Here is a 12,452-nt window from a genome sequence, read left to right as displayed (position 1 = left end):
ATGTTTCTTGCTAGCATTCAGAAATCACACTAGACTTTTATACTTTTATAAGGATCTTTAATAATATTCTTTTTTTCTAGTACAATTATCTGATCGCACTATGTTGGTATACAGTCCATATTGGGGATTTCTTTGGTACGTTTGACCAATTTAAAGTTCTTAACTGTATAAAACCAGGCTACATTTATGCTTTGTTTTAAATCCCTTAGATCAGAGTTCAACAGGGTTGATGCATTAAAAGCACTTTTCATCATTACCGTTAATCACGCAGCTATTCTTCTGCTCTGAGGCCAGTGTTGCTGAACTTGAAAGCACTGGGTGTGTTTTGACTGTACTGATGGAGAGGCCAGGGGTGTTAAAACACAGCTAATATTTCCTTACTCCCTGTTCTCTGTCTGTACGTCTGTTCTTTACTTTCTCCCTGCCTTTGTCTCGCTGTCTGATTTTTCTTCCAACCTCCTTCTGTTCTTTCTCCTCCCATTAGTTTTGGATCTCCACCGCACAGCACCAATTGTGTGGCTCAGTGCAGATTGATTTCAGATTTATAGACAGTGACACCCATAGCAGGGTGAAAGAGGTGGGGTGAGCTCCACATTGCCTTTCTGCTTTCAGCTCTGTCTATCACTCAGCACTTGGAATTGACCTAGTGCCTTTGTTCTTTTTGCCCTAGACAGTGTGGGACTTCACAGCCTTTCTGTCTTTGTTCACTGCGGGTATACATCTGAGGTGTAGGTCTGTGTGCTCAGTTACACATTTATTTATTTGTTTGTTTGTTTGTTTTACATATGTCAGAGTGGGAAAATTACAAACTTGTATTTTAGGATATTGATACGTGTGTTTTTGTTGGATCACAACTGATTTACACTTTTTAAAATATTTCGGTGAACTTGTATTAAATGACAAATTTCTTTAAAAAATGACCACAATATTTGTAGCATATAGAAACATCTGGAAATGCTTGTATTTTAAAATTGAGTATTGCATCTTTTTCTTTTGAGTTTTAGGCCCCTGGAGAGTTGGGCAGAAGCTTGGCAGGGGAAAAAAAAATTATAATAATAATATATATTGCTTTGCATGACATGACATTTAAGCAATCAACAACACATGTTACACGTTTAAAATTCAAAACCTGTATGAAATAACAGGTTTGAGATTAATCGGACAATAAAGTTTAAATACTATTGAATCTCCAAAAAAAAAAAAAAACTAATCGAATCAACAGTTCATCAGTGATTCACAGCTGTGTGTGGATCACATTTCATGCCTAATGTTTCGTATCTTCTTTTTGCTTGCAGGTAACTGACAGATCAGTGCAGGCGTTTGCAGAACACTGTCCAGAGCTGCAGTTTGTGGGCTTCATGGGCTGCTCGGTCACTTCACAGGGAGTTATACACCTCACCAGGGTGAGTGATGTTACGGCAAATCTCAACCGTCTTCACCAATCAACACTCTGGACCACACGCATCTGTTGGTCACACTTAAAACCATGGTTAATTTTATGTCAGGTTTCAAACACATTCATTTTCACACACTTGCTCACATTACTTACATGCACAAAGAAGCTAATAGAAATTGGTAATCAGAAGAGTTCGGAGTCCTGCCTCCAAACCAATGCTAAACCCTTCCTCACAGATTACTCAAACTCTGGTTGAAGTTTTTTCCTTTACTTTTAAATCTCATTAGAGTGTAATGAGGTGAATCGTAAAACATAGAAGCAGTGAGAACACCCTGCTGGTTGTGCATTACCATGCTAATGAGAGCAGATTCCGTGGTTGAAGATATCTCCCTTATGGTCGCATCAAATGCAGAGCTGTAATTGTCTAAATGGGAATGATAAGATGTGTGTGTATGAGTCCCCATGCTCTCTTCTCACATGGTGTCCACGATTAATAACACAGACTAAACAAGTTGCAAAAGTTCCAGCTTACCAGTAAAGTCACATTTATTAGTGTGCCTGAAAAGCTGTAGTTATTTAGATTATAACATGTATTATGTCTTAATGGAAATAATATTGGTTTCATTGTTACAGCGTGTTTATTCACAAATCCTTCAAATCGCTGTTCACACAGTAATAGAACGTCGTGTACCGAAAGTGAAAGTTGTGCGCAATGCACACACCGCCTACCTGAGCTAGACATTGCGGAAAGCTCAGCCTTGAGCATAAACTGCTGAAAATAAACCGCTGCATGTCTCATTGTCATAGAAAGTTCCTAAAAATATCATTACATTCTATAATTCACCTGGTGGCAGCATTTATGTAGCATAACAATTATTGAAATGAGGTCGCACATCGACCATGCATCGCATTAATTTCCGGATTTTTATTTCTATTTCATTTGGTGGTGAGCTCGGAATGGGAAATAAGCCTGCTCTCCACCAGAGGGACCTGCTTTATTCAGCAGATCACAGTCCAGACCGCCCCTCCGTCCCCAACCTCGGATATAACAGATTATTTTCCATTCTGTTTATGGAACAGCTCTAAATAATGAGAACGAGTCTGAAAGACAAGAAGAAAACGTTAATATTGCTCAATATATAATTTGGATTTGGATTTGTTTTTAGGAGAGGAGGAGAGATTGTGAATATATCGGTAGAGGGATGCCGAGGTTGGAACAGCCAGGCAGGAGGTCTAGAGGAAGACCAAAGAGGAGATTTATGGATGCAGTGAGAGAGGACATGAAGTTAGTTGGTGTGAGAGAAAAGGATGCAGAGGATAGGGTTAGATGGAGGCAGATTGTTCGCTGTGGCGACCCCTGAAAGGGAACAGCCGAAAGACAAAGAAGAAGAAGGATTTTTTATTCAAGTTCTTGCAGGTGCTTTTGTTCTCACCTAAGCACAAAGTGAACAATTCAAAGGCCAATAAGTGTTTAGTTTAAGACATGCAAACATGCAATGTTGATGCAGAAGGCAATACGGGACTTTAACTCTGCCCTTGCTATACTCCAGTACCAGTTTGGAGAGCAAATCCTCCATTTGACACGTTCTCAGATCTCATAAATAAGCCTTTACCTTTCTCTAGCTGTTTAATGATCTCTCGCCACTATCATTCAAGTCTGCCATCAGTCTCATCCATCATCATCCCCAGAAATGAGTCTCATTCAGGAATGGAATTTTTGATGACTCTCCGGGCCGGGGATCCTACCTGCCTTTATAATCACAACTGTCACCTCACGCTTTGAAACGATTTTCATCAGAAAAGAGGTCTATTACTTTTTATTAACTTCTTATATCGCTCTTTTTAATTTGCATTAAGTATAGCTTCCTAAGTGTGGCATAGATCTGGGTTGAGTGAAGGGGTTTAAGCAGATACATTGAGCTCTGCTGTAGACATGGACATGTCCAATTTAAGCGATGAAGACAAATTTCTTTATTTTTGCTGCTTTTACTTTAGTGGCCTTTTTTTATATCTGCTGAGAAGCATGATTGTTTTCCAGCCCTGCTGTGATGGATGTCTGTTCACATTTTCCCACAGGAGAGCGGGGGAATTCGATCCGTTGTCGCAACACGGAGAAAATAAATCACCGTCCTGTCTGTTCTGAGTATTGCGAGTCTTTATAGCTGTATTAATGAATTTATTGATGTGTGTTTTCATCTCGGGTTTTTGTAATGGATATGGAGCATGAAAAGTTGGACGGATGTTGATTTTGCTTCCTGAGTGTGTTCTTGCTCCTTTGTATCTCACAGAGGAGATTAAGTGGCACCGCAGAGACGAGTTCTGGAGAGGTCATACATGGGTAATGTGTGCTGTCAGAGGTGTGTGGACGGACAGAGCCGAGGCAGCTGGCAAATTATGAAGACCCTCTCCGTTTAACTTGATGCCTACATGCTTTCACTTTCTTCTTTTGCAAGGTCACTGCCAGGGCTCATCTATCCTGTTAGATCAAATACAGATGTGTGTGTGTGTATATATATATATATATATATATATATATATATATATATATATATATATATATATATATAATGTATGTATGTATTAAAGGTAGGGTGGGAGCAATGTGATTAGACTGTTCTTTGCTTGGAGCTTTGCATTGGCACACAGAGATTTAATATATCTAAGCATCTCCCCCTCTTCAGTCTACCACACATACCTCCGTCATTTGGAAGTGATTATCACACGGTCTGTGAAAGCGTCTTGAACAGGCAGCTTAAGCCAAAAACCCTTCACTTTGTTCTTTCGGGATGTTTTAGATGGCTCTTCATCTTAATGGCTCTGCCTTGACTTCACTTACCCATCAATCTCACACACTCCCTCTGGAATTCTGATATTATGCTTAGATGGAAAAGCCAAAAAAAAATTTTTGATAAAAAGGAAAGCAAAAACAAAAGTCCAAGAAGCATTTTCTAAAAGCATCATGTCTGCGACAGTAATAACAGATTTTCTGTTCTCTTATCTTTGCCAGCTCTGTTCTTTATTTGAGTCTGCTTTAGTTCTTGTATAGTGATCAGACAAAATGAAGAGCTCTCTGGTAAGAGTGTGAGCCAAGCCGTGCGTTCTCAGGGACGGCTCTCTGTGTTTGCCTGATGTTAACAAGGCTAATCGACCCTGACAATAGAATTTTAAGGTTTTTGCCTAAAATTTGAATATATTTCACCACATTCATCTTTAGTAAGTGCTTAATCGTAGTGAGGGATGCAGAGGACGCAGAGCCCATCCTGGGGAAATGATGTATAATAATACGGTAAAAAAATAACGGTACATGTACATATACCCATCACGCATAAGCCCATACATAACCACGACGTGGTTTTAGGAGCTGGAAGAAATTGGAGATCCAGGAGGAGCTCCAAGTGGACAGGAGAAGACGAGCACAACTTCACACAGAAACCTGAACTGAAGGTCAAACTGAAACTCTGAGCTGTGAGGTGCCCAGTTACTTTGGGAAATTCTAGTGAACAGGATAAACACCTCCACAAGCAGCTAAGATGCCACGCAGAGTTCTCATCAGTGTGGACCTGAAACATATCACTACTTGAAAATAAAGAGGCCGGTGTTTTGGGGGTGGTTAGTGGCTGTTTCAGGGGCATCTTTATAATAGGACCCTGGTCTTTCTCTCTCTCTTTCTCTCATATATATATAATTCTAATATGTATATGAATATATGTATATGTATGTGTCAATGGTTGGAAAAGAATCCACCCGTTTCTTATCTCGCGTTCCTAGCTGGGGAAAAAGCAAAATAAACAGAAGAATCTGCAGCTGCCAGCGGCCTTTGAGCCACCCTTTGCATGTAGCGATAACCCCCAAAATACACAAGGGATAAGGAAGCAAGGAGCAGGGGCACCAGAGAAGGAGGAAATTATTCTAATCATTTTATTCACAGCCAACGGTTGAAGGAAAAAAAGGAATTCTGTGGCACTTCAAAATTAGCGGGGGAGTGGGGGGGGGGGGGGCTTTCTTGGCCAATTCATTAAACCTACGTAAAAGAGATGGGGTGCAGAGAGTTCAGAGGGGGCTGCAGCTAAGTTTGTTAAAATGCTTTTATTATAAATGTCACCATACTTTAGTCCCATTTTAGCAGTGCAGAGAACACATGAGGTGGCGCTGAAGTAAGCCAGCTTGGGAATCACAAGCACAGATCTAAGAGAAGCACAGTTTTAATTGTAAGCACTCCTGTTAATAAATTGTTGCCTTACTAATATATCTTGTAATTTGCGTGGTTGTCTTTTTATTTATTTCTAAAAAGAAGTTATGAAGTAGTGTGTCAATAGAGTAAATGAGACACTTGAAACTGAGAGAAATACTGTGCAAAAACACAATGCAGGACATAATTCATTTATGTGTAAAATATTGTGTTCTTTGACTGTCTCTCTGTAATCTTTAGGAGTGTAATATATTTCTAAAAATGACTGAAAGGAGAGGGTCCTCAAAGGATGAAAGTACTGCCCCGATCCCGGCTGATGTGGCTCATGAGGTCTTGGTGGATTTCTTCTCAATAAATCTTTACTTGGGGTTTTTTTGTGTTGTATGGTTTTGTGCAATGAGAAACTGATCATGTGACCTAGCCAAAGCCCTGCTGGAATCAGAGGCCAGAATCTCTTATCAAACTGGACAGAGGGAGCCCTGCCGGCGTGTTATCCACAATCATCTGGCCATATACTTTGTAATGCCTTTGTCACATGATTTTTCTATTTACTCTAGCAGAAAAGATGTTCACATCAAATATCAGAATGGAAATGTGATCTCAGTGACTTTGACCAGGACTGGGTTGTTGGAGACAGACTGATTTGAGTATTTCGGTAACTTCTGATCTCCTGCAACATTTGTACACAACAGTCTTTAGAGATTACAAAAAAACATCTTAAACACCCATTATTTATAATTATGGTAAGAAGAAAAGCATTTGATAATGTATTTAAAAAAATGATAGGTATATAATAGTCTTATTATAATACAATCCATATCACAACAAATTTCCAGGTGATTATAGTCTTAATGAAACTAACTGGAAAAAAGAGCCTAGTAAAAGGAACAATTTTGTGAAAGCAAGTAAGCATTTATATATTATGAGGCATTAACTGTATAACACCACACAGAGTGATATAGATGTTTGCACATAGCATGTTTTTACACTCAAGTTCTGTACCATGTGTGACACAGACATGGTTTCTGCCTGGAAATAATACAGACACTGCATGCTCTGGTGTCGGTTAGATTTTAAGCTGAATGAAAGTCCTAACTGCCTCTGAGTGTAGGGGTAGAACATTCTTTCTATGATCACATACATGCCTGTTTATAATAATTTGATAGCAGCAGTTTGTCACACAAGCCCAGCTCGCTTCTTAGAAACACTGAGTGCAGTGTACAAGCTTTTGTGGGCTTTTACTCATGTTTGATCTTTCCCTTTTTTTTGTATATAACATTTCAGTGTGATCTCTTGCCCTAAAAGAGTTTGTAGATCATATTTATATGCGAACAGTACTAGCGAAACTAACCATTAATTCTGTGTATTTTCCATTTTATTTCCCTTAACACAGATCAATGTTCAACATTCAAAGTGTTAGTCCTGTAATTACTTGCTGTTCCCCCTTTTAAAAATACATGAAATGTATTTCAATACTCCATTGAAATGTGGAGAAGGGAGACAGCAACATAGACATTCAGGAAAGACAGTCTGAAATGCAAAAAAAAAAAAAAAAAAAATACTGTTTAATATAGCAGGTGTGTATTTCATCAACTCTATGGTGCAGGCAAAAGAGCCAATATCACTGACCAGGTTTGCCAGGTTTCAGCAAAATGTCAAGCCCGACTTAGAAACCACACAAAAGACCTGAAATTAGCACATTTGCGTTTTTTGCATGGGAAATGGGGTCACTAGGGTGTGCACTTATTTTTAATGTACATACATTATTCACTTCGTAATCTCCCTTTTGCTCTCCTGATATTCATACTATATATTACAATGGATCATGATTGCAGTAGAGCACACGGCAGCATGATTACCATGTCAGTGGACCTCTATTAGTGGCTGTTGTAGTTCTAATTTTTGATCCTCCGCCACCTCCGGTTCTGCAAAATGGGTCCAATGTGGAAGTGCCAAAAAGTGCAGTTCCTCGAATAACCACTAGGAAAAAGTGAGTCAATCCCAAATAGACCCCTGTGTTAAAAGCAGTGTGGCCTATTTGTATGAGAGCTGCATTGCACGTGTTAAACACCTAGCGCTCTGCTATGCTTTACTCTAGCCAACCGGCTAACTGTAATTGGTGTATTTTAACATGTATGTTGTAGTTGGCAGGGGACAACATGTAGGGTATGAGTTTAATCAAATGCAGAGTCACCTTATGATTTAAATTAATGTTAGCCACCTTTGCATTTAGCTGACCTGAAGCTAAGCTAGCTAGCTAGTGACATCAATGAGGGTTTGTCCAGTTCTTATATAGTCTGTGACCAAGTTTACTTGTGCGACATTTACAGTATAAAGCCAAGCAAATTAATGGAACTACTTATATACAGTCATGTGTAAAAGTTAGTACCCCCACTTTTAATTTTATGTTTTTTTTTTTTTTGGTGTAAAAACATAATAAAAATCACCAGACCGTAGCAGGTCTTAGTATTAGGCAAATACCACCTCAGATGAATAACATGTATATTTTTTTAACGTGGTATTATTTATACAACAAAAAGACAATCCAAAGGAAAAAAAAAAACATGTGGACTCTACAAAGTATTACATTACAGCCTACACTCGATGTAAAAGGGTAAGTTGCATCCAGATGCTGCTAATCATCAGTCTTTGATTAGTTGATTATCAGCAGGTGTGCAGACCGCCATAAAAGCAGAGGTTTTGGCACTTTACTGGTCTGGAGCATTCAGGTGTGTGGTACCACCATGCTAACAGTGGAAAGAAACAGTGGAAAGTGGTGGAGGAGTGATGGTTTGGGCTTGGTCTGCAGCCACAGGACCTGGGCTCTTTGCAGTCATTAAGTAGACTATGAACCACTCTGTATCGGGGTATTCTAGAGGCCATGTTAAAAAAAAAAAACATTTATGTTGCTGTTAGTCTGAGGTTGTATTTCTCTAATACTGAGACATGATATGATCAGATGATTTTAATTAAGTTTTTACACAAAATTAAATACAAAAAATACATGCAAGTCTATCTCCAATATAATCATTGTTTAACCGGCCCCTAAAAGATATACTGTAATTAGTGTAAGAAGTATGGTTATTTATAAAAATAAATAATTGTTAAGCAGCTGATATAAAGGGTGGGACGCTGTTTAACCTGTCCCGATGTGTACTATAGTGTAGATTTGTGTAAACGCTTAGTAGGCTTACATTATAATTATAAGCTATATTATTAAACATTTTAACACCCAAAGTCTTCTCCGTCAGAGCTGTAAATCTATATGGTATTTACCTGGTGGAGACCATCATCATCGTTAGTGTAAGTGGGAACATTTAGTCACTTCTGGGATCCTCACACCAGTGGACATTTTATATGTTTGGCCCGCCTTGCTCTTCTAACACCATTATTTAATGTCTTTGCAGCAGCAAATAAATTCTGTCACGTCCTGGATGTGGACATTGGCTGCTTTTTGACTGGAGCTTTTTATCATGCGTGCCGCAGTTTAAATATTTTAAAGCTATGTTTTCAAACTGCTTCCACAGTTCCCTTGTCAACGACAACGTAGCAATATATAATTAGTTTATATTTTTCTACTTCATGCTTTCCATATAACACATTTTAGGCAAGGTTTAAGCAAAGCAATGCTTGCTTTGGTAAAAGAGAGTGACAAAAACAAACCCGGCACCATTTTAGTGCCCAAAATAACATTGATTCAAGTTTATTAATCCATTCTTCATACACGGATCTGTCATATTTTGCTTGGACGTAGGTGTTTGACATGCCGTTTTTCTTTTTATATTATTGATTTTCATGTAGCTCTCTTAATCATTCGAATCAAGGTTGGATGAACTGCAGTGAACACTTTCTGCATCATGTGATTGTGTTAGTATCGATTTTGGAATAGGCTTGCTCTCTCTCTTTTATTTGCTAGGAGACCTCCGGGAATTTTTGACGCCTGGAGCTTTCGGCACATAAGCAGCCAGGAAGTAGAGACTCCACCTTTTTTTCTTTTTTTAACCTCTGTTTTAATGACTGAAAGTAGACCTTTTTGCTGGCTTCAACTTATTTATTCCTGCCTTGTGTCATGATGTATTATGAAACTAAGAGTTAATATATGCCCATTGCGGCTTATCGTCAAATCCTAGGGTAATCATAAATTTAGCGAGGTAGCGTCTTGCACAGGGCAGGCTCAAGAACAGCTGCATTTCACAAGTTTCCTTGTGTTTTTATTAACACATTGAATAATTACACACGCCGGCAGCCAAATCGGAGCAGCACGCCACTATCAAGCGGGTTCCCCTGCCAACATCATCTGCCAGAGCCCTTTTCTCTGGCACACTAGAGAAATTAACGATTCCTCAAACTCCTTCCCTAGAAGCTTGATGAAGTGGAAGATGCCTCTGTATCAGTGCTCCGTAAAATCACATCAGTACTAATCTAGCCAAAAAGAAGGAGGGGGGGATGGGGGGCATGACACTGATTTGAATGCAGAGGAAGTTGGTGGCCGGATTTGTTTGAACATTTTGAACATCGTGAGCTCCCTGGAGAGCAAATATAGAACAGCTTGGCTGCAGCAGGAGTCTGCATTTCGAGGAAGCTGTTTTATGAAGTTCTATTCAGTAGAGAAAAAAAAAAAAACATTAAGGTCTTAGAGTGCTATAATAATTGCATTCTCCTGCAGTGACTGTCAGATGTAAAAAACTGACCTGCTTCTTACATAGTGATCATCTCAGTTTACTTTTGTGTACAATTGTGTATGAGGGTCCATGAGTGTCAGATGCTTATTGAGTTCTTTTACAATACTTTGTTGTATTGTAAATACATAAGCAGATGCATAATACTATCATTCAATATTACATAAAGTTGTAATTCAAACACACACACACACGCACAGTTAAGGTTAAAGGCTTAAGGAGGCAGGCAGCTTTTCTTATCTTGTTTTCTTTATTTAAATACAGTGGAACCTTGGATTACGAGCATAATTTGTTCCGGAAGCGGGCTCATATTCCAAACCGCTTGTAAACCAAATTCAATTTTCCCATAAGAAATAATGGAAATTCAAATTATTCGTTCCACAGCCCAAAAAATAAATACATAATAATAATTCACACAAAATACCGCACTTTATCTAAAAAAACAAACAAAAAAAAACAAAAAAAAAACAAGAGATAATTGTTTCCGTTTGTGCTCGCAGGCGCTGTGTGTGTGCGTGTGAAGCAAAAGTAAGGAGCCCCTCCCCCTCTCCACTTTTTTCACGCACATGCGCACACAACGGAAACACTGTTTTATCGGGAAAAATAAACAAGAAATCTCTCTAATGACAGTCAATTGAGCAACACACTAACGGAATCACTGCTGTAAAGTAAAAATAATACCAATTAACCACGTTGTCCAATAATGCAAAGCACACAGACAAATAGAGCAGGCTGAGCCTTGAGCAGAGAGAGAAAATGGATTTCTAATGAGACTTGCTTTCGCTTTACATGCGCGCTGTACACACACGCATACAGACACAAAGTGTTACAGTAGTGTTACAGTAAACAGTACACGTGTGTACCGATGTTGATTATACCAGTGAGAGTTGCTCACTAGGACCCAGCAGGGAAGACGATTACCCACAATTTCGCAGCACAAGGGAGAGAAATAACGTTGGCTCAGTTGTGATCATGTGACGCTCGGCGTCAAAACAAGAAGTAAATGTGTGATACATAATACTTGGAACTTGTAAACCAAGACTTGTTCATTTTTCAAGTCAAAATGTATTAAAAGTCTTTGCTCGTCTTGCGGAACACTCGAAAACCGCGTTACCTACAATCCTGGGTTCCACTGTACTATAAATTACACAAGTACTTTCAAACATGGTATACATTTATGTTTGACCCTTATCGCCTGCGTGAAGCTGCAGAAAATGCGTGAAACGCACACAATCTCGATCGCAATGATTAATGTCAGAATGGAGTAAATAAGCAGCCAGTGCGATTTAGTTAATTATGCAATGCAATTGAGGTCGATTCAGTTAGTCGGGTCAGTTTTTGACACAGAATCATTCACACTTTTGAAATAATTCAGATAAACGTGCAGAAAGTACATGGTTCACAATTGAAGGATTCCTTCACAATATATTACAGATTTTGCAGAAAATTTGAACTGCTTGCATTTTGTGCCTCCACAATAGGTCACAGTGATTTTTTGCAGACAGAATGTGTGAGCACCACAAGATTATTTTGTTTGTGTGTGTGTGTGTTAGTCAATGACATTTGGTAACACCACAAGCTACACAGGATTGCAGAAGCTATGTTTAGATAAAGAATATTATTTTAGTCCGACTGAAATTTTTTCAATTAGGGATTCCATATTAACTGTTTACATGAACAGTGATTCGATAAGATGCGCATTTACATGCTTAATACTTTTAATCAGATTAGAACTTATTTTCACAGCCGCAAAGTGGTTTTGTCCACTGTGAAGGGTTGAATCTGGTGGAAATATACCAAAAGAAAAAGTAATAGAAGTATTTTTCTCCAACCTTTGAGGTGAGGTTAGGCTTTCCATTTTTTTTTTATTATTCTTATTCTGTGTTATAATTGGTTACAAGAATTCAGTCTCATTTATAATTGGTTAGATGTGAAGCAGCAAGCCAAAGCCAGTGCTCTTTCATCAGCCAGCGACCCAGTGGATGAAAAGCCGAAGCCAAGACTGAGAGAGAGAGTTATGTTTTCACTAAGTTTACAGAAAAAGAACCTTCTCCCTGAAACTTTACGTCACCTAATATTACTCTCACATGGTGTAAATGTGCACTTGAACTTGAAGAATATATTCATTTCATCAAATAAGAAACGATTAGATCAAGGGTTTACATGGCTCATATTTACCTACTGAATG

At 38.7% G+C, this 12,452-nt stretch overlaps 1 protein-coding gene across 2 annotated transcripts in view; it reads left to right on the top strand.

Annotated features, from left to right (window-relative positions):
* fbxl17 (F-box and leucine-rich repeat protein 17) overlaps positions 1-12,452 on the top strand; it is a 231,390-nt gene that overhangs the window by 68,431 nt on the left and 150,507 nt on the right. For both annotated transcript variants that reach the window (XM_053504719.1, XM_053504720.1), the window contains exon 6: positions 1,296-1,403. In XM_053504719.1, coding sequence (XP_053360694.1) covers positions 1,296-1,403 — 108 coding nt within the window. The remainder of the gene's footprint in view (positions 1-1,295; positions 1,404-12,452) is intronic.

Source organism: Clarias gariepinus, chromosome 9, assembly GCF_024256425.1.
Source record: "Clarias gariepinus isolate MV-2021 ecotype Netherlands chromosome 9, CGAR_prim_01v2, whole genome shotgun sequence".
NCBI lineage: Eukaryota > Metazoa > Chordata > Actinopteri > Siluriformes > Clariidae > Clarias > Clarias gariepinus.
Note: the sequence above shows the minus strand (reverse complement) of the source record. Positions and strands in the feature narration are given on the sequence as shown.